This window comes from Danaus plexippus, chromosome 24 (genome assembly GCF_018135715.1).
Source record: "Danaus plexippus chromosome 24, MEX_DaPlex, whole genome shotgun sequence".
Lineage (NCBI taxonomy): Eukaryota > Metazoa > Arthropoda > Insecta > Lepidoptera > Nymphalidae > Danaus > Danaus plexippus.
The window spans coordinates 3,040,841-3,058,413 of NC_083552.1; the positions used below are offsets into that span (position 1 = coordinate 3,040,841).

At 30.6% G+C, this 17,573-nt stretch overlaps 1 protein-coding gene across 2 annotated transcripts in view; it reads left to right on the forward strand.

Annotated features, from left to right (window-relative positions):
* Nucleotides 1-466: 466 nt before the first annotated feature.
* The window catches only part of LOC116776052 (twitchin), a 74,144-nt gene continuing 57,037 nt past the window's right edge, over nucleotides 467-17,573 (forward strand). Inside the window, exons 1-35 of one of the 2 annotated variants that reach the window (XM_061524228.1) lie at nucleotides 467-636; nucleotides 1,600-1,840; nucleotides 3,719-3,858; nucleotides 5,398-5,419; nucleotides 5,828-5,990; nucleotides 6,961-7,102; nucleotides 8,018-8,153; nucleotides 8,227-8,430; nucleotides 8,508-8,809; nucleotides 8,958-9,584; nucleotides 9,657-9,829; nucleotides 9,909-10,082; nucleotides 10,203-10,457; nucleotides 10,556-10,639; nucleotides 10,950-11,420; nucleotides 11,592-11,699; nucleotides 11,800-11,913; nucleotides 12,041-12,205; nucleotides 12,283-12,396; nucleotides 12,518-12,619; nucleotides 12,714-12,812; nucleotides 12,894-12,989; nucleotides 13,405-13,497; nucleotides 13,661-13,741; nucleotides 13,815-13,931; nucleotides 14,013-14,108; nucleotides 14,500-14,613; nucleotides 14,708-14,800; nucleotides 14,996-15,112; nucleotides 15,494-15,601; nucleotides 15,737-15,778; nucleotides 15,907-15,942; nucleotides 16,233-16,265; nucleotides 16,699-16,761; nucleotides 17,235-17,327. In XM_061524228.1, coding sequence (XP_061380212.1) covers nucleotides 1,668-1,840; nucleotides 3,719-3,858; nucleotides 5,398-5,419; nucleotides 5,828-5,990; nucleotides 6,961-7,102; nucleotides 8,018-8,153; nucleotides 8,227-8,430; nucleotides 8,508-8,809; nucleotides 8,958-9,584; nucleotides 9,657-9,829; nucleotides 9,909-10,082; nucleotides 10,203-10,457; nucleotides 10,556-10,639; nucleotides 10,950-11,420; nucleotides 11,592-11,699; nucleotides 11,800-11,913; nucleotides 12,041-12,205; nucleotides 12,283-12,396; nucleotides 12,518-12,619; nucleotides 12,714-12,812; nucleotides 12,894-12,989; nucleotides 13,405-13,497; nucleotides 13,661-13,741; nucleotides 13,815-13,931; nucleotides 14,013-14,108; nucleotides 14,500-14,613; nucleotides 14,708-14,800; nucleotides 14,996-15,112; nucleotides 15,494-15,601; nucleotides 15,737-15,778; nucleotides 15,907-15,942; nucleotides 16,233-16,265; nucleotides 16,699-16,761; nucleotides 17,235-17,327 — 4,950 coding nt within the window. In that variant the 5' untranslated portion in view covers nucleotides 467-636; nucleotides 1,600-1,667. Of the gene's footprint in view, nucleotides 637-1,599; nucleotides 1,841-3,718; nucleotides 3,859-5,397; nucleotides 5,420-5,827; nucleotides 5,991-6,960; nucleotides 7,103-8,017; nucleotides 8,154-8,226; nucleotides 8,431-8,507; nucleotides 8,810-8,957; nucleotides 9,585-9,656; nucleotides 9,830-9,908; nucleotides 10,083-10,202; nucleotides 10,458-10,555; nucleotides 10,640-10,949; nucleotides 11,421-11,591; nucleotides 11,700-11,799; nucleotides 11,914-12,040; nucleotides 12,206-12,282; nucleotides 12,397-12,517; nucleotides 12,620-12,713; nucleotides 12,813-12,893; nucleotides 12,990-13,404; nucleotides 13,498-13,660; nucleotides 13,742-13,814; nucleotides 13,932-14,012; nucleotides 14,109-14,499; nucleotides 14,614-14,707; nucleotides 14,801-14,995; nucleotides 15,113-15,493; nucleotides 15,602-15,736; nucleotides 15,779-15,906; nucleotides 15,943-16,232; nucleotides 16,266-16,466; nucleotides 16,527-16,698; nucleotides 16,762-17,234; nucleotides 17,328-17,573 lie in introns of those variants that run through there. The other variant, XM_061524226.1, reaches the window with a different exon arrangement.

A 17,573-nucleotide genomic window follows, 5' to 3' on the forward strand; every position in this document is an offset into this window, starting at 1 on the left:
ATTGTTTAGCAGCTCATTGATTTAAGATGTTTAATCCTGAACTTTTATTGTTAATGGATATTTGTGTTTCATGATGAATTGACTCTGACTTGTGTATTATTCGTTTAATTTGTTTAAAAATCAGTTAGTCAGTAAAGTTGTATTTAACGCAAGTTTTCATTAAAAATCCTCTAGTGTCTCTTCTATCTATACGAATACGATGGGAGTAAAATATAAGACAAAGGTTACTGAACTTTTCAGATAAATACAGTTTAATATCTTATCAATATACATTCGATATTCAATATTTATTTCAATCATGCTAATATAATCGTAATATTTTTTTGCAACCCTTGACATTAGATCATTTTCTATCTTCGACGGAAAACACCTCTGCATTGGCTACGTCAGAGTTAGTTATCCAACCGCTTGCATCTGCCCACACGCATTCCCACACCGCCTCGGCCGCCAGCCAACTTTTCATACTTTAGTTACGATTTCGAAAACGACCCGACGCGTACCGCCGCCGGCGACAACCCTATTTCTCGAAACCAAAGCTTTACCGTCAGTTCTGGAAGTTCGTCTAGACCACTGTGTGCTTGTGTTTTTATTGTGTTGAGTCTTTTGTGATTTGGATTGATCTATTTTAATTTATCGGTATGTTTAATTATTTTTAGCTATCCTATTTTAATTGACATTTTTTTTTCTTACGCTAATATAAAATATGGTGCAATATGTACAATTATTATTATGGTCTGTAATGCAAAAGATATATTCGTTCTCATTTATTTATTTCTGCAGTAAAATAATATTATTCTTTTAATAATAATATTCGATAAAATTCAACTGGAACGTTAGGTAACCGCCAGAAGTTATACGAAAACGAAAAGACTTCGAGGCCTTCAACGGTTACAGAAATAGAATGGGACGTTTCATTTATACTTCTGAAAATTTCTAACATTGGACACCCACACATGCACACTTTACCCACACATACACATTTCACCAAGCTAATGTAGATAGTGCCGCAAATATGAGTCATTTTAAATTTATATGTAGATCGATTTCTACTGAAAATTCAATTTTAACAACATATTTCATGATAGCTGTAACTTTGATCATTTCTATATGATTTTAGATTTAAAAAACAAGTGTTTTTAGACAATTTATGTTCCTAGAGCTATGAACACAGCAATTAAAACTATTGAGATCGAATTAATGGAGATATGAAATGCTGAAAATTATAAAATAAATAGAAGTAAGGCTCTATTATTTGTACTACACACAAGGTTTTGGTACATATGATAGTTTTTTAATGGTAAACAATTTGCATTAATTAGTCCTCATTATAATACTATTGTTAAAAAAGTTAAAATAATACTTCAAACTATGAAAATATTTTTAATATGATTCACGGTAAGACTCCGCGGTATATCTTTGATAAATATTATTTAAAAAAAAGGTGTTATAGATTTTTTATTTTTATTTTATCTAGTAGTACTTAATTGTTATGTATAATGATTAATTTATTGTTTCAACTAGAGCATATATTGAACAAATTACTTTTTAAGAAACTTCCTAACGAAGAATTCTAAAGGAATGTTTTTTCTTGTCAATCAGGTTCTGTAGCTCCGTTTCTAGAAGCGGAGGTGATTATTCTCAAACAGTGATGACCAACACCTAGCAATATGGGGGTTAGCGACGATTTTGCCCCGAGCTTCACTCAGAAGCCGCAGCTGCGACAGGAGGATGACGGTAACAAGCTGGTCTTCGAATGCCAACTCCTGGCCTCACCGAAGCCGGAAATCTGTTGGTACCGGAGCGATGAACTGCTTAAAGAGGACAATAGGACACAGTTTAAGTAAGTAAAACCGAGATGGCCATTGCTAACGAAACAAAAATTATTTTTCATTTCTTCTTCTGATTCATACCTAAATTATATTTCATATATTTTCGATATTACCAAATAAAATGTTAATAATGTGTTTGAATCACTATCTCATATATAGAATCTATGGAATTGTCAGTACAAAAAATGTTTAATACAAACCATGCCACGAGTACTATGAAATAACGGTACGAGAACGCTTCTAGATCACAATATCTGATACTGCAATAGATTTTTAAACAATAATAATTATAGTAAATATATCCATACATAAAAAAAAATCTTAATAACAGTCTGTGCACTGTCTACAGTTCATTGTGGGTCATCGACACAATCACTCGCCAGATTATTTGTTTCTCTTAATTCCTTGTGATGCTATTAAAAGCGAACACAATCGAGAGTTGACACAATTGGCAAGTGCGAGCAAGGATTAAGTGCTCCCTCTGAATCTTCTCTTTGCTGAATCTTAATTGCAATTGACTTATCTTAAAATCCTACCACTGAAGATTTGATTTAACCGAGTTATTTAGCAGTGTAATTAATGTCATTGAAGATTTTTCAACAGTTTAGCTAAGTTATAACATGTTTATGATTAAAATATTAATTAATACTTATTATAAGAGTAGGATTTGATTAAGAAGCAAAGAGAACTATATACAGTTGGAAGTTTATTAAAATTTATTACAAGCACTTACAAAACTGTAACGAAAACAAAGTTGATCAACGATCTTCTTTAACTAAAATTTCTATACTTTGTATCAGCGAATTAAATGCTATTGTAGATAAGATTTTTGATACCTACCATTCGACCAGTGTTTGATTAACTTTAAAATGCGATTACTTTACATATGTACATTTGTACCAAGAGTGTAATTTTTTTATTCTTTAATAAAACAATTGTTATGAAATGGATTTACTATATATAGTTACAGATGTATATTGTTCTGTAACTTTTAAGTCAGTTAACACTTACTAAATTTTTGTTATAAATGTTAAAGATTTTATTAATTTCGCGAATAAGTAAATGAACGAAAAACATAAACATCATATAAAATCTTAGCTTTTATGTACGAATATTACTAATCACGATATAAATGATACTGCCTGTCTTAGACACAACTGGTAACTAAAAGTTGACAGTAGCAGTGTTCTAACAGAAGTGACTAGTGGAAGGTAGAAATTAATAGAATTGTCAAATTTATTAAATGTTGTAACCAACTACTACATAGCATGAAATCTAATGTTTTAAATAAATATATTAAATTATAAATATCTTGTTAAAACAACATACGTATTTTGTAGTATTGAGTTTATATTTTATGTAACATAACTTTGAACAAAATAGAATATTTTCAACACGGACACAGTTCTTTGATTGTCAGGCTGAACTTTAGTTAAAAAAAAAAATAACGTCAATACATTTAAATTTCTAGTGCATTTTTTTAAGGTACTCATAAGGTAATAATTCTCATGTTTCCGCTGTATCCTTGAGCCCCTATTATGAGTATTTTAGTAGAATACTTTGAAAACATCAATTAATAGAGCTTGAGAGAAAGAATATAATTTTGGTACATAGGAATTTACGTAATAAATAAATTTAAAGTTGAACAATGTAGCATCAACTTTGAACTACGTAGATCATATATAAAATATTCTTAAACTATGTACTTGTAAAGTTTTTTTTATTTTGTTTCAATAATACAGAAGCGTATTGTATTTTTAAAGTTCCTTATTGTCGACTTTAGTTCAAGTGTTTCTTCAAACCTTTCATTTTTTTACAGATAAATGTGATACAATCTCATAAATTCGTGTCATTTCAGTTCCGTCCTATTAAAATTTCCTACTCCTCAGGATCCAGAGCATCGCCAACAACAAGTTCTTGGTGGTGCTGGAGCTAGATGACGTCATCGAGACGGACGCGGGGTTGTACAAGGTCAAGGCTAAGAATAAGATGGGCGAGGTGGCCGCATCCATCAATCTTAACTTCAGCCGTAAGTTGTTTTATTATTACTAAAACGATTACTTCAGTATTACATACATTTATTTGCTTTTGAAGTTAAAGTTTTTCATACAGTTTTATGTATTTCACGTCTAGTATTTTCCCATCGAGATATATTTAAGTCGATACATTATCTATTACAAATGAGTTTAAAAGTTTACATGTATTTGTTTTTTATTATAACATGAGCTTGGTTGAGATTAATTTTTTTTTTCAAAACGTTACAATAGCATTTATAATATGTAAGAATTAAAAAAACATTTGAAATTATAGAAATATATAATTTATTATTGTTATCAATTTAATGAATTTAAACGAAAATGTGATAAGTATTTTTTTTTTTATGTTAAGAATATTTTTTTCCGAAAATCGATATTTCCCTAAAAATGTAAGTGGTCGTTGTAATACGATAATGAAGCATACTTTATAATATTAGACAAAAATATAAAAATACGAACATAACTCATCCACTGAGTTGCCAAAACCATCACTCCTAACCTTACAGCATTACAAGTACAATGACATACATTTTTGACAAATGAGTTATTCGCATCTTAAGATATTTCTTAAGATTAATTTATCTTATGATTTTTGTAACGTATATTTATCCTCAAATAAAATTATATTGAAAATATAATTATAAACGTAATAACTATTACAATAGATTATCAACATACTTAATAAAATAAAGCATGATCGTAAAAATATTGTGTATTAATTAACTTCTTGCTATCATTTAAAGGAAGGTGTTATATCTCATATGATTGATACAGTTTTTTAGACTGTTTCGAAAATGATGTAATAAAAATATGAAATTTAAATCCATAGCGTTCTTAGAACTTCACGAGTTCTAATAAAATATTCGGCACCTGGAGCTATTCTGGGTCTGATTTGAATCAAAATATTTACGTCTGGTTGATGTTATTCAAAGCAAATAACCGCAGATTCCCTATTTATCTAAACTGATACATTAAATTTTTTTCATCGGCTTTTACATTCACTTCATACTTGAATTTTTTTTAAAACGTTATATTTCAGTCACTCCGAATTAAATATATATATATATTTATATTTGAGATCCCATAAATAACAAAAATATAATTTATTTAGCTAAGGTTAAAACATAATTTACACACACACACACACACGCACATATATATATATATATTATGGAATCTCAAATAGATTTTACATATATTTTTTATCAACGAACTTAATAAAATATTGTCCAAATCCATAACATAGTGCATTTACTACTTTATAAATACTACTAGTTACAAACATATAATATACAAAATGGTCCTCATAATTTTGGTATGAAATAAATACGAGCGTTCGTATTTTTGTTCGTGTAACAAAAATAAATATGTATTTCCACAGCTACCCTCACAACAAGTGAAGTTCTATAAATAATAAACTTTAAAACAGATTACTTGTCTTAATCTCATATTATTTGTTAAAACGATGAGTCCTTACTAAACGTTCTGTAAACTTTTATATAAAGACGTCTCAATTGTTTTATTCTTTTCAGCCGCTGACGAAGATAGACAAAAGTGAGTATCGTATCTTTCATTTATCATATATATTCTTATTTTACATGGAGTATTATAAACAACAAATTAATGAGATCTAAGATTTTCGCGAGTATTCGTTTAAATGAAACTAGTATTATTCGGATTTACTACGCGGATTTCATTATTTCAAAACTACATAATCCCGACGTTTCGGTTACTTTGCAGCAACCGTGATCACGGGCAGACGAGGTGTGCAAATAATAAAATCCGCGTAGTAAATCCGAATAATACTAGTTTCATTTAAACAACAAATTAATCACGTGTTATAAATTTTTAAAAAACTATATTTTTTTATCTGGAACATACTGGTAAATTTCACTTATGTTTCTGTGATGGCTTCTCTTATATAGGTAAAGAATTGTACTAAAATATTTTGTAAACTTTCAGACAAATAGACGGTAAAGCGCCCACGTTCGCGCGTAAGCCTGCAATCAGACAGGAAGATGACGGCAAGAGACTGATCTTCGAGTGCCGCATCGAGGCCGAGCCTGTACCCAGTGTGGCTTGGTTTCACAATACATTGGAGGTCAAACACAGTCCGAGACATAAAGTAAGCATGAAATAATATATATATGTCGAACAAAATAAGTTGTGTTCGAACACTTATAGCTCGAATGCGCCTAAAATATTTTTTATGTTTTTGATTTATTATATTTTATTTAGTATCTAGTAGCTGAACAACTAATAGAAATTTTAGAAAATTTACTTTAAATAAAATCAAAGAAAACATAGGCACATACCATGTCGTGCAAAATGTTCAGAAGTTTCTTCACTTAATTTTTTTTAATATTCTTCCCATCAATGTAGTACACTCTGCCCTCGTAATCGTTTCTCATCTTCACTATATACTCACAATAGTGTCATTTTTTGAAACTGCAGACTAATGTATAAATAAAATAATATTAACATATACATACATTAACAGTAAAATTTTAATTCGTGAGTTCAGAAATTTAAAGTTCGGTTGAAAGTTCGTTAGAAATAATTTATATCCAAGAGAATATATGAGATAAGTCAAGAAATTAAGTGAAAGAATTTCTAATAAGAAATTAATAGTATACATCATTTTGATTCCTAAAATACTTTGAATATGTAACCTGGTTAAACAAACGATAAACATATTTCTGGTAATGAAGAAATATAAACTAAAATTCGTAAGGTAAATTCAAAAGGTGGGTATGATAAATCCAATTAGTCAGGAACTACTGTATCCTAAAGATTATTGAGTTATAAATATTGTTAGGTCTCAACAAGAGCAGATGAGTTCACAGTACTTTGATTGTTTTAATATTATTTGAATGGCCATAATAAACAACGTCAAAGATTAATAACATAACTCTGGCACTATTAAAATGACCTTGACCTCAATGTATATAGGTTAGGACGGACTTACAATTTAATTACGATATTTATTATACTAAATTGATAGAGATAACTCATGGGGCTAGTCAATGACAACAGATTGTTTCATCTTATCAATCATAGTTAAAAACAGTAATGGAGTTGTTTATTTATCACAGCTGACAGTAAGTAAGGAAGGCAAGTCTTACTACGCTTCGTTGGAAATAAACAACGTGACAGTGGAAGATGCTGGCAAGTATCGAGTGACAGCGAAAAATGAACTCGGGGAAAGCAACGCTACTATCAGTTTGAACTTCGACAGTTAGTATAATTTTCTGTTACTTTATTCCATTAAATATAATTGAATAAACCAGAGCAACTAAATTGCTTTATAAACTATAGGTATATTTATTCATAAACTATTAGACGGCAGTTAAATAAATAAAAAAATTAAATTAAAGACAAATAAAAAATAAAGCATGTATATTTTTTCTGGCTCATTTTACTGTAGTAAACTTATTGTAGTGTTGAATTATTTGAACAAAAAATGTTTAATTATATTATAAACTTTAAATGTATTAGCTATTTTAAGATATTGCGCTTACTTGTATTTGTGTGGTTCTAATCTAATAAATGTGTAGTCTCATTTATTTTAAGAGTAGAATTTGCAGCAAAGCTTGTTAATTCATCAACTAATTACGAAAGAACATGAAATAAACTTTGTTCTAAGTTATCATTTTAAGATGTTTTCTAAGTGAATTGTGACGTATCTTCGACCACTTACTAATTTCATTATTTAAATATAAAACATCTTTTTTTTAATCCATCTCTTCTATGTATGTTTATAATATTCTGTTATCCAACTGACAGCTTTACTAACCTTATATTTTCTTGTATTTTAATGTGTTTAATGTTTCCGTAATTTGCTTTTGCCTATGCAAACTTATTTTATTTATTAATATTCTTAGCAACTGTAATGCGTACTGATTGTATGATCTGTTCTGTTCCAAATTGAACAAATAATCCATATATATACATATATATATCTATCTAAATGAGAATGTTACCTACTTCTCTCCCTTGATTAACTTTATATAAAAACGTGGTTGAGTTTTTATTAATACGAAAACGAGTCCTAAGAAAACATCTTAAATTATATTCAACGAATATAATAAGTCTGCAAATGTTTGAAAAGTAGAGAAAATATTATATATAATCTATTACACATCGAATTAGGCGATGAAGCGCCCGTGCCTGAAGACTTTATCAAACCCACTTTTACGGAGAGACCAGTCATCAGGCAATCGGAAGATGGTACCAAAATAACATTCGAATGTAGATGTGTTGGCAAACCGAAACCAACCCTTACATGGTAAGGACATTCACCTAAAACTCAATTAATAGAACTTCTGTCCTTATACACTAACATTGACGGATAAATTCAGGTACCATGGTAAGAAATTAATTAAAGAAAGCAGTAGATATAAAATAACACTAGAAGAAGATCAATCTCTGTATCATATGGCGCGATTGGAGATCGTTGGGGTAGAAAATACCGATAAAGGAGAATACAGGGCTGTAGCTAAAAACAAACACGGCGAAGGCGTTGCAAAAATAAATTTAAACTTTCAGGGTGGGGACAAACCAAAGTAAGCATATTTTCAAACAGCCATGTCTAAGTAGAATCCCCATTATTTATTTAAATTTTAAAATTTTATTTAAACAGAATCCCGGATGGTAAAGCTCCGCGATTCCCTAAGAAACCGACAATTAGACAAGAGGGGGATATTTTAATAATGGAGTGCGTACTTGAAGCGCATCCGGTACCCGATATAACTTGGTTTCACGGAGATAAAGAAATTAGGGACGGTGCTAAAATGAAAATGTCTCGAAAAGCTATCGGAAAGGACACATTTAATCTCACTCTTGAAATTTTGAGTCCAACTAAGGAAGATGGCGGGAACTATAGATGTAACGCTTTTAACGTGTTTGGGGAGAGCAATGCTAATATTGCTCTTAACTTCCAAGGTAATATGCGGTTATCGTGATGTAGTTTAAGATTAATATAGAATAAGTACGCATACAGTAGCACCGCATGTTATGCTCAGGCTTTCGTGCTGCATGGTATTTCTTTAAATTGTAAGGGGCCTTGTCATTTATTAATCTTTTTCTTTAGGTGGGGATGATGAAAATGGTTTTGCACCATCATTTATAGAAAAACCTCGAATCATTCCCAATGAAGATGGCACACTCATCACAATGCGATGCGTGTGTAAAGCTAAGCCGGCGGCTGAAGTGACGTGGTACAGAGGCACGACCGTTATTAAGGCTAGCAGTAAAATTGAAATTAAATCATCAGTCATAAGTGAAGATGTTTACGAATTGATACTGCTCTTATCAAATCCGACTGCAGCGGATGGTGGCTCTTACCGCTGTCATGTCAGGAACGAATTTGGCGAGAGCAATGCTAATCTAAACTTAAATATTGAAGCTGAACCAGAACCTGAAGGCGAGGGACCAACATTTGTTGAAAAGCCTACAATTCAGTCTAAAGAAAACGGCAAACTTGTTATAATGGGTTGCAAAGTTAAAGCTAGCCCGAGACCAACGATCGTCTGGTACCACGAGGGTAAAGAAATTAGGGACTCCTCAAAAATAAAAACCAGAGTAGAAGTACATGAAGACGTTTATACAATAATATTGGAACTTATTGATCCCGGTCTAGAAGATTCTGGATTGTATAAATGCAATATTAAAAATGAACTTGGAGAGCTCAACGCAAATCTAACGCTCAATATTGAAAGTAAGTTTTTTTTAACAATTTTAGTGGTATATTATTTTTATGCTATTCACTAACATAACAATTCCTTTACAGTCATTCCAGTTATTAAAGAGAAACCAAAGATCATTAGGATAGTTAAAAAGAAAACAGTAATTGTTGAATGTAAAGTTTTAAGTAAATTTGCACCTTCTTGCACATGGTTCAAAGAAGCAAGTGCAGTTAAAGAAGATTCTAGGCATACAGTTTTGATTGAACCGGTTAGAGAAGTGAGTAAAAAACTTATTTATGTATTAATTTATATTCGTTATTAAATATTCATTATTTTAATCACCATTTGTACTCTAGGGCGAATTCGCAGTCAAGTTAGAGATATCTAACGTATCTCAGACCGACAAAGGTTCTTACAAACTGGTCGCTAAGAACGAAAAAGGTGAAGCAACTTCACAAATGGTCGAAATTACTGACATACCCGAGGAGAAGGGTGAAAAACCCCAAATTATAAAACATCTTAGAAGCCTGGTTCGTATTATTGTCGACTTTTTTATTTAATAATGATAAAAAATTGACATTTTTTATATTTTTATCATAAATTATAATGTTTAAGTAATCCATTACTGATATTATTATTTTCTTTTAAAGGCTAAAAAAGAAAATGATGAGGCAGAATTTGTAGCCGTACTTAAAACATCTGACCAGTCATGTAGATGTACTTGGTATAAAAATTCGAGCGTTATAAGAGAGTCTTCGGAAGTTAATACATCATTTGATGGAACTAACGCACGCATGATTATCAGAAAAGTTTCTTCTAAATATGTTGCTAATTATAGAGTAGTTATTAAAAACGAATTTGGTGAAGATGAATCCAGTGCTGATTTGACAATAATTGAGGAAAAGGTAAATTATTTATTAACTAAAACCAATCTAAATAATATTTAAGTACCAAAAAAAGTTTATTGTAAATATATAATTTGTTATTATATTAATATTATTAGAAAAAGAAAAAAGAAGAAGAGGAGGAGGAAACTACTGTTATTGAAGAATCTGAAGAGGAAATGTCAATCGTAGAAGAAAAATCGGTCATCGAAGAAAATCACATCGATGAGAAAAAGGTTAGACGAATAGATATATTATTTTATAGATATGTATAGTACAGATAGTGACCAAAATTGTGTCTGTTAGCTCTATAAATGATCTACAAAACTTGTGAATTAGTATTTACTAACTTTTTAATATTGCAATAAGCAGCCAGGGAAATTTTATATACATATTAATTTAATAATAAATTAACGAAAACATACAACGTATATTAAATCTGTAAAAACTTTCACTACAAAACCAATTCCTTTAACTATGTAATAGTAATCCTATTATTGTAATATATTAGAGAAAAATACAAAAAGAGGAAGAAGAAGAAGAAGACGAAGAAATAACTATGAAGAAAAATCGGCTGCCAAAAAGGTATCAAAGAAAGAAGAAGTAAAAATAGAAAAGAAGCAAGAAGAAATGGAAATCGAGGCTCAAAAGACCGAAGTCAAAGCAGAAGCTAAGAAAACGGAAACTAAAATTGACACAAAAAAAGTACAAGAACAAAAAACCACTGAAACCGAAGACGTTAAGAAAATTCTTGAAAAGAAAACAGCAAAAACAGAAGAAGAGAAAAAAGCCCTTCTTGAAAAGTTGGAAAAGAAAAAGGTTGAAAAGGCACCAGAACCCGAAACAAAACTTGAAGGATTACCAAAACTAAAACCTGTTAAGCCTAAAGAAGAACCTAAAGTTGAAGAAGAAAAGAAAGAAACCAAAAAGACTGAAGAAAAGAAAAAGGTTGTCAGGAAGAAGGTCACCAAAAAGAAGGAAGACGTAAGTATATTTTTCTCAATTTAAGGAGTATTCTTCGGATACATTTTTTTGATCACTGCAATGATAAAACAAATCAGTGACAATAATTTAAGCAGAAAATGTTATGTGTTAACAACGTGCTTGTAAATAGTTGTGATAACATAAATGTGTTAAGTACTTTTTCGAATGTAGGACGAACTCGAGTTTGTTGATGATTACGAGCGTCCCGTTTTGGAGAAATACGAACGAATTACACCAACACCACTAGAAAAGAAACCCAAAGTTAGTGACACATTAAAGGTAAAACTACACAACATACACTCATTTATTTATGTACATTCCGTTCTGATATACCTTACATTAATTAATAATTGTCTTGTCATAATAATATTTTCAATAGTCAAAACGCGCATCACTATCTGAAAGTGTTAAAAGTGAACCGGACGAAAGTGATGCAGAACCTTCCATTGCTGCTCCAGTTTCAGAGAAAAAAGCCAAACCTGAACCAGAGAAGGTATATTCCGAAAATTTTGTACATCCTTCAATTTCTATGCGTCGAAATCTTTAACGATTAACAAGTTTAAGAAACTATAAATATATTAGTATTTCAAATTCTATTCAAATTATTCGTTAACGATTAGGTTGAAGAAGAAAAGAAGCGTTTAAGTATTAAAAAGGGAATACCTAAACCCGAGGAACCTGCTGATGAAATATCACAGCCGAAACTATCTAAAATTCCAACAAAACCTGTCGAGGAAAAGGTTGAAGAGCCTCAGGTTGCACAAAGTAAAAAACCCTTGAGAAAGGTAACATTAGTTAAAAAACATATAGATACATTTCTTATTCTTAACTATTCGTTCTAAATTATTCCTTTTACACATAGCCTGAGGAACAAAAAGAGTTTATCGATGATTACGAACGCCCAGATTTGGAAAACTATGAAAAAATCAGTCCGAGTTCTACAGATAGGACAAAGAAACAAAATGGGGTGAAAGAGGTATACTTAAGTGATAGTTTAATCATATGTCAAAAAATCCTCAATTCATAAGATTTCCAAATAAAATCAATGAAATTTTTTTTTGAAGTATTTAAATCAATGATTTACCGCCATTTCATAGGATTCATCTGAATTTATTGACGATTATGAAAAACCGGAACTTGAAAAGTATGAAAAAATAACTCCCACACCAAAAGACAAGCGTCGAATTAGTGATACACAGGTAGTTTATTTACACTTACCTTTCACGCGTGTTATTATTTGACATGTTAATTTTTTTTATTATAAAAAATAAAACAAAAATAATAATTTTAAAGGATGAAACTGACGTCATGAAGGGTAAAATTAAGCCTAAGGGAAAAGATGACGAGTCTGTTTTCCCGACTTTGAAAAAAGTTTCTGTTCCTAAAGATAAGGTACTATTTATTTCTATGGAAATATGCAAGCGTTAGGTATTAAATTTAGATGTCTATTATTAATTACTATTATAATGTTAGGAGGAGGAGAAAAAACCAGATGAAAAACCAAAGGCAAAAACTACTAAGAAAGATGACGCTAAACCTAAAAAACGCCCATCTCTTAAAGAAAAGGAGGTACAAAATATCCTAACAAAGTACTATTAAGTTTGGTACCTTAAAGTGGCTGCAAATAATTACCCTTCGCACTATGAGCACAATTTTACACAACAAATCCATATTTTAACTCTATAAACTATTTCCTAGTATTACACTTTTCACAATTCAGCTTCGAAAACACTTCAGAAAAATTCTAAATGTTAATATTCTACTGGGTTCCTCTTTTACTTTATGCTTAAACTAATTGCTTTAGCTATTTTAAATGTAGATATACTTTAAGGCGAGTATTATTTTGCTGTATTTGCCACATGATTGTTTGAAATATGTATGTGTATTTTTAGAGATATTTGTATAACATTATTATGTATATCAATATACATATATGTATATATTATTTCAAAAATCTTATACTTGTATTGTTTGATGTCGAAAGGTTGTTGAGGACGAGTTTGTTGATGATTACGAAAGACCAGTTCTCGAGAAATACGAAAAGATAACGCCAACTCCTACAGAGAAAAAGAAGAAGGTACAACTTCGTACACAATTAAGGCTATTCATTTGCTTTAATTAACACACGCTCATACATAAAATAAGCTTCTACATACATACATTTTTACTGCTAAATAGATGATTATTCTTTTTAATACTTTACAAAATTTAAATAAAAAAAATAATGTCTTATGAATTAGGAGGACAAAAAACCAGAAGAACAAACACCATCAGCAACTATTTCAAGACGACGTTCAGTTAAAGACAAAGATAAATCTGAGGTATGATTTATTAAAAACTGACACTTGCGTTATGTTAAAAAGCAAATATTTTAATCTATACATTGTTATTCAGCCAATGGAAGTTGACGAAAATGTTAGCCTCGCTAAGCCAAAAGCTCCAGTAAAACCAAATCAAGAACCTGAAGACGTTTCACTCACACATAAAACACCAGCCGAAATCAAACCAACGGTTTGTATTCATTTCCGCACACAAAAACTACATGACTACATTGATCGTTATTTATATAACCCACAAATACATTTCAAATAGGAGGGTGAGGCTGAGGCTCAACTTAAAGTTAAGAAACCAGAGATTGTTGAAGAAAAGACAATCAAACGACCTTCACCTAAAGACAAAGACACTAAGGTAGGACTAAATAATACACTACCTAATATTCACGGAAAAATAGTTCTTCATTCTGTATAAATTGTTATTATTTACAGACAGATATGATTTCAGTACCACACACATTAAAAAGAATTTTAGTACTTGTGGAGGTAAAATGTAGTTTAAAAAACAAAATATGCAATCGATTGGTACATTTTCATAAAATTAGATACCTTCACATGTAGGCCTATGCACTGTTAATTGAAATAGCAGTCACAAAATAATACATTTATTAAATTAACAAATTTATCTACCACAATATATGATGTGATGTACACAAAACAGCTATCATTTACTGTCAAAAGCACATACAAGTGTGTGAACATTCTTTTAACAATGCTTTATTTAAAACATTAATTTACGATCTTAGGGCGAGGATACTGAAGAATCTGTCAGTGTTGCCAAACCAAAAACTAAAACGAGCACAACTGCCCCTGAAGAGGCTTCATTGACACAAAAGACACCAGCCCAGAAAAAGCCCACGGTACTATATAAACGCATTTCATAATTATCTCAGAAACGTAATAATATCGTTTAAAAAGCAAAATTTAATATGACCATCATAATAAATATTATAGGAGGGTACTGAAGCGGCACAGCTTAAGGTCAAAAAACCAGCTGTCGTCAAAAAGGGAACGAAGGAAGCCAAAGAACCTAAAGAAGATAAAGAGGTAGAATTACAAAATAATTATATACAAGCGTATCTGAGATAATTATTAAGTGACTACAATAACTAACATATTAATAACACTGTTTTCTATTGTTTTCAAAGGCACAAATAAACTAACTTTAGCTACACCTGCACTAGACAAAAATGCTTTGATAATAGTCGAAGTAAATTAGTTTAACTGTTATTGCTTCTCTAGGCACCTCTTTTGATCAAAGGAGGTAAATTTGAACTACCACAACTAAAGAAAACAACAAAGAAGACACCAGAAAAGCCTAAAAAGGCTACTTCCGAAATAAAGGAAACCTCGGATGGGGTAAACATTTCACTGTACTGAAAATGTTTAATGTCGTGACCTTCTTATGTCCTAGCCGTTATTTCAATCTCTCTCTCTCTCTCTGTCTTACTCTCACTCTTTCACAAAATCACTCAAAACACTCTATGATAAGAAATGCACATTACACATATATTATTACACACTCACGTACATTTATTTGAACACTAAAATAAATTATAAATGACACTTAAGATTTACTAAAAGGACGTTTCAAAGCTTACGGTCTTCGTTGTGTTGTCCAAAGTGGTTGTCGGAAGTCGCATGTTGCTGGTTTTTGTGTATTTTTTTATTTATTACAGGAACATTAAGGGAGTATTAGAAAATCATATTCATAACACTAAATGATAACATATTTTACAGTATGAATTGGACTTTGTGGATGACTACGAAAGACCTGTTCTTGAAAAGTATGAAAAGATTACTCCTACACCAACCGTAAGAGAGAAGAAGGAAAAGGAAGTTGCTAAGGTGACTTTTCAGTTCCAATTTAACTGTGCCATTACTATTTCACAGATAAATAAATAGGATTTAAAATATAGTTCTGTTATTTATAGGAATTGTTACGTCTTGGATTATTTAATATATATATGATTTTTTCCCTAGGTCGACAGCAGGAGAACATCGATTCAAAGTGTTCAAAGCGAGGTGAGTTATATTAAATTATTTCTTGGTTTTTCCGAAATTCTTCTTTTGATATTCCGAGAGAAATCAAAAAGGTCCTTATATTATATAGTTTACAAAGATTCAGTTAAAAATATATTATAATGATGCAGATGGTCGCCGAAGAACAACAATTTCTGTCTATAAAGGTATAATCTATTTTGGCGTTCCCCACATGAATTCCATTTGTTGTGAATTAATTTTAGAATATTATAATGAAATATAATATTACAAAAAAGTCCTTTCATGCAATGTATATTCATAAAGACATTGAATGCTATATATATTTTGAACCTTTATTTTCCACAATCTCAGGAACCGATCCTTATTCAACATTTGTAATAACTGTACACTATGTTAATATCCCATTAATGACTGGTGATGTTCTTCTAGTTTTTGTTTGTGTATACAGTTAAATAATATCATCATTAATTTTCAGGCTGAAAGCAGAAGATCTTCGATTCAGAGCGAGGTGAGTTTTTTATAAATGTCGCTGATCCAAGTGAAATAATCGCTTTTCGTGTTTTATAAATATTCTATGTATATATAAGAGTTGTGATTAGGAACAAAACTTTGTTATGAATGAAAAAATAATGTGGTGGGGATACAGAAACGAGTTAATAAAAGGTGAATTTTTTGGCACAAGTGTCACTTTGCGATAGACCGCCGTGAAGTCTAAAGTCTGATAATGCTTGGGGTTCGGAGCGAGAAGTATGTGAAAAGTGTTATAAGTGTAAGTGAATTGTGATAAAAGTGGGAGGTTAAAAAACTATGAGCCTATAATAGTTGTGCAACAAAATCCAAAATTTAAATTAATTTGTTTATGAAATAATTAAAATAAATTCACATATTAAGAACAATCGTCAAAAAAATTTTGAATTATTTTAAATCGGGTTCTTCTTTAGGTGCAACAGGAAGTTACAACCGAGAGCCGGCGCAGTTCTATTATCGAAAATAAACAACTTAAGGTAATTAATTACTCATAAATCCTCTACATCAAACAATATAAGAATCGTTTAAAATAAACAAAGCAAAGACTTCAAACGGATAGATAACAAATGCCTATCATTTAACTTTTGAATGTTATAAATATATCAGCTCATAATTATTTTTAAATCTGCTTTTGCTCCGCATTTACAAAGTATGCAATTTGGGCTGGTTCGCTATTGTGAATTATACTACCTGTGAGCTTGCCCACACAAATCGCGATCATTCGTTACTCAACCAGCGAATATGGATGTCGTCCAAATAGCCTCGACCTCGCTATCTTTATTGTGTTAAATACATTAGTTAAAAACCAAAGAATATTTTTCTCTGTAGATGATTTTATTTTAGTATTTCTGGTTTAAGTATAGATTCGTTTTTTATATAATTGTCAATGTCACAATGTTCTTTAATTATCATATTGATGATAGGACATTTAGTGAAACTTTTCTTATAGTTCACAAAAGAAACTGCTGAGAGCAGAAAGTCTTCGGTGGCATCAATATCTGAACAAGAACAAGTTTCTCAATTCAAAAAGTCTGCTCTCAAGGTAAGTAGATAATATTTAAGAGATAGAAATCTACATCGGTGGAATGATCTCTGCCGGTGTTGGTTATCTATTACTTTGAAATTTTTACGGCAAATTGCAACCTAAAAGCGAAATCCCTTTTGAAGTTTGATGTAGATTTGACTTATTGACTACACATAGTATTTTTTTTTTGGCTTGATATGAAGTTGGTTAGGACACCAAATTATGCTTTGCTCAAAAAAATAATTTAGACTTTTTACAAGTAGA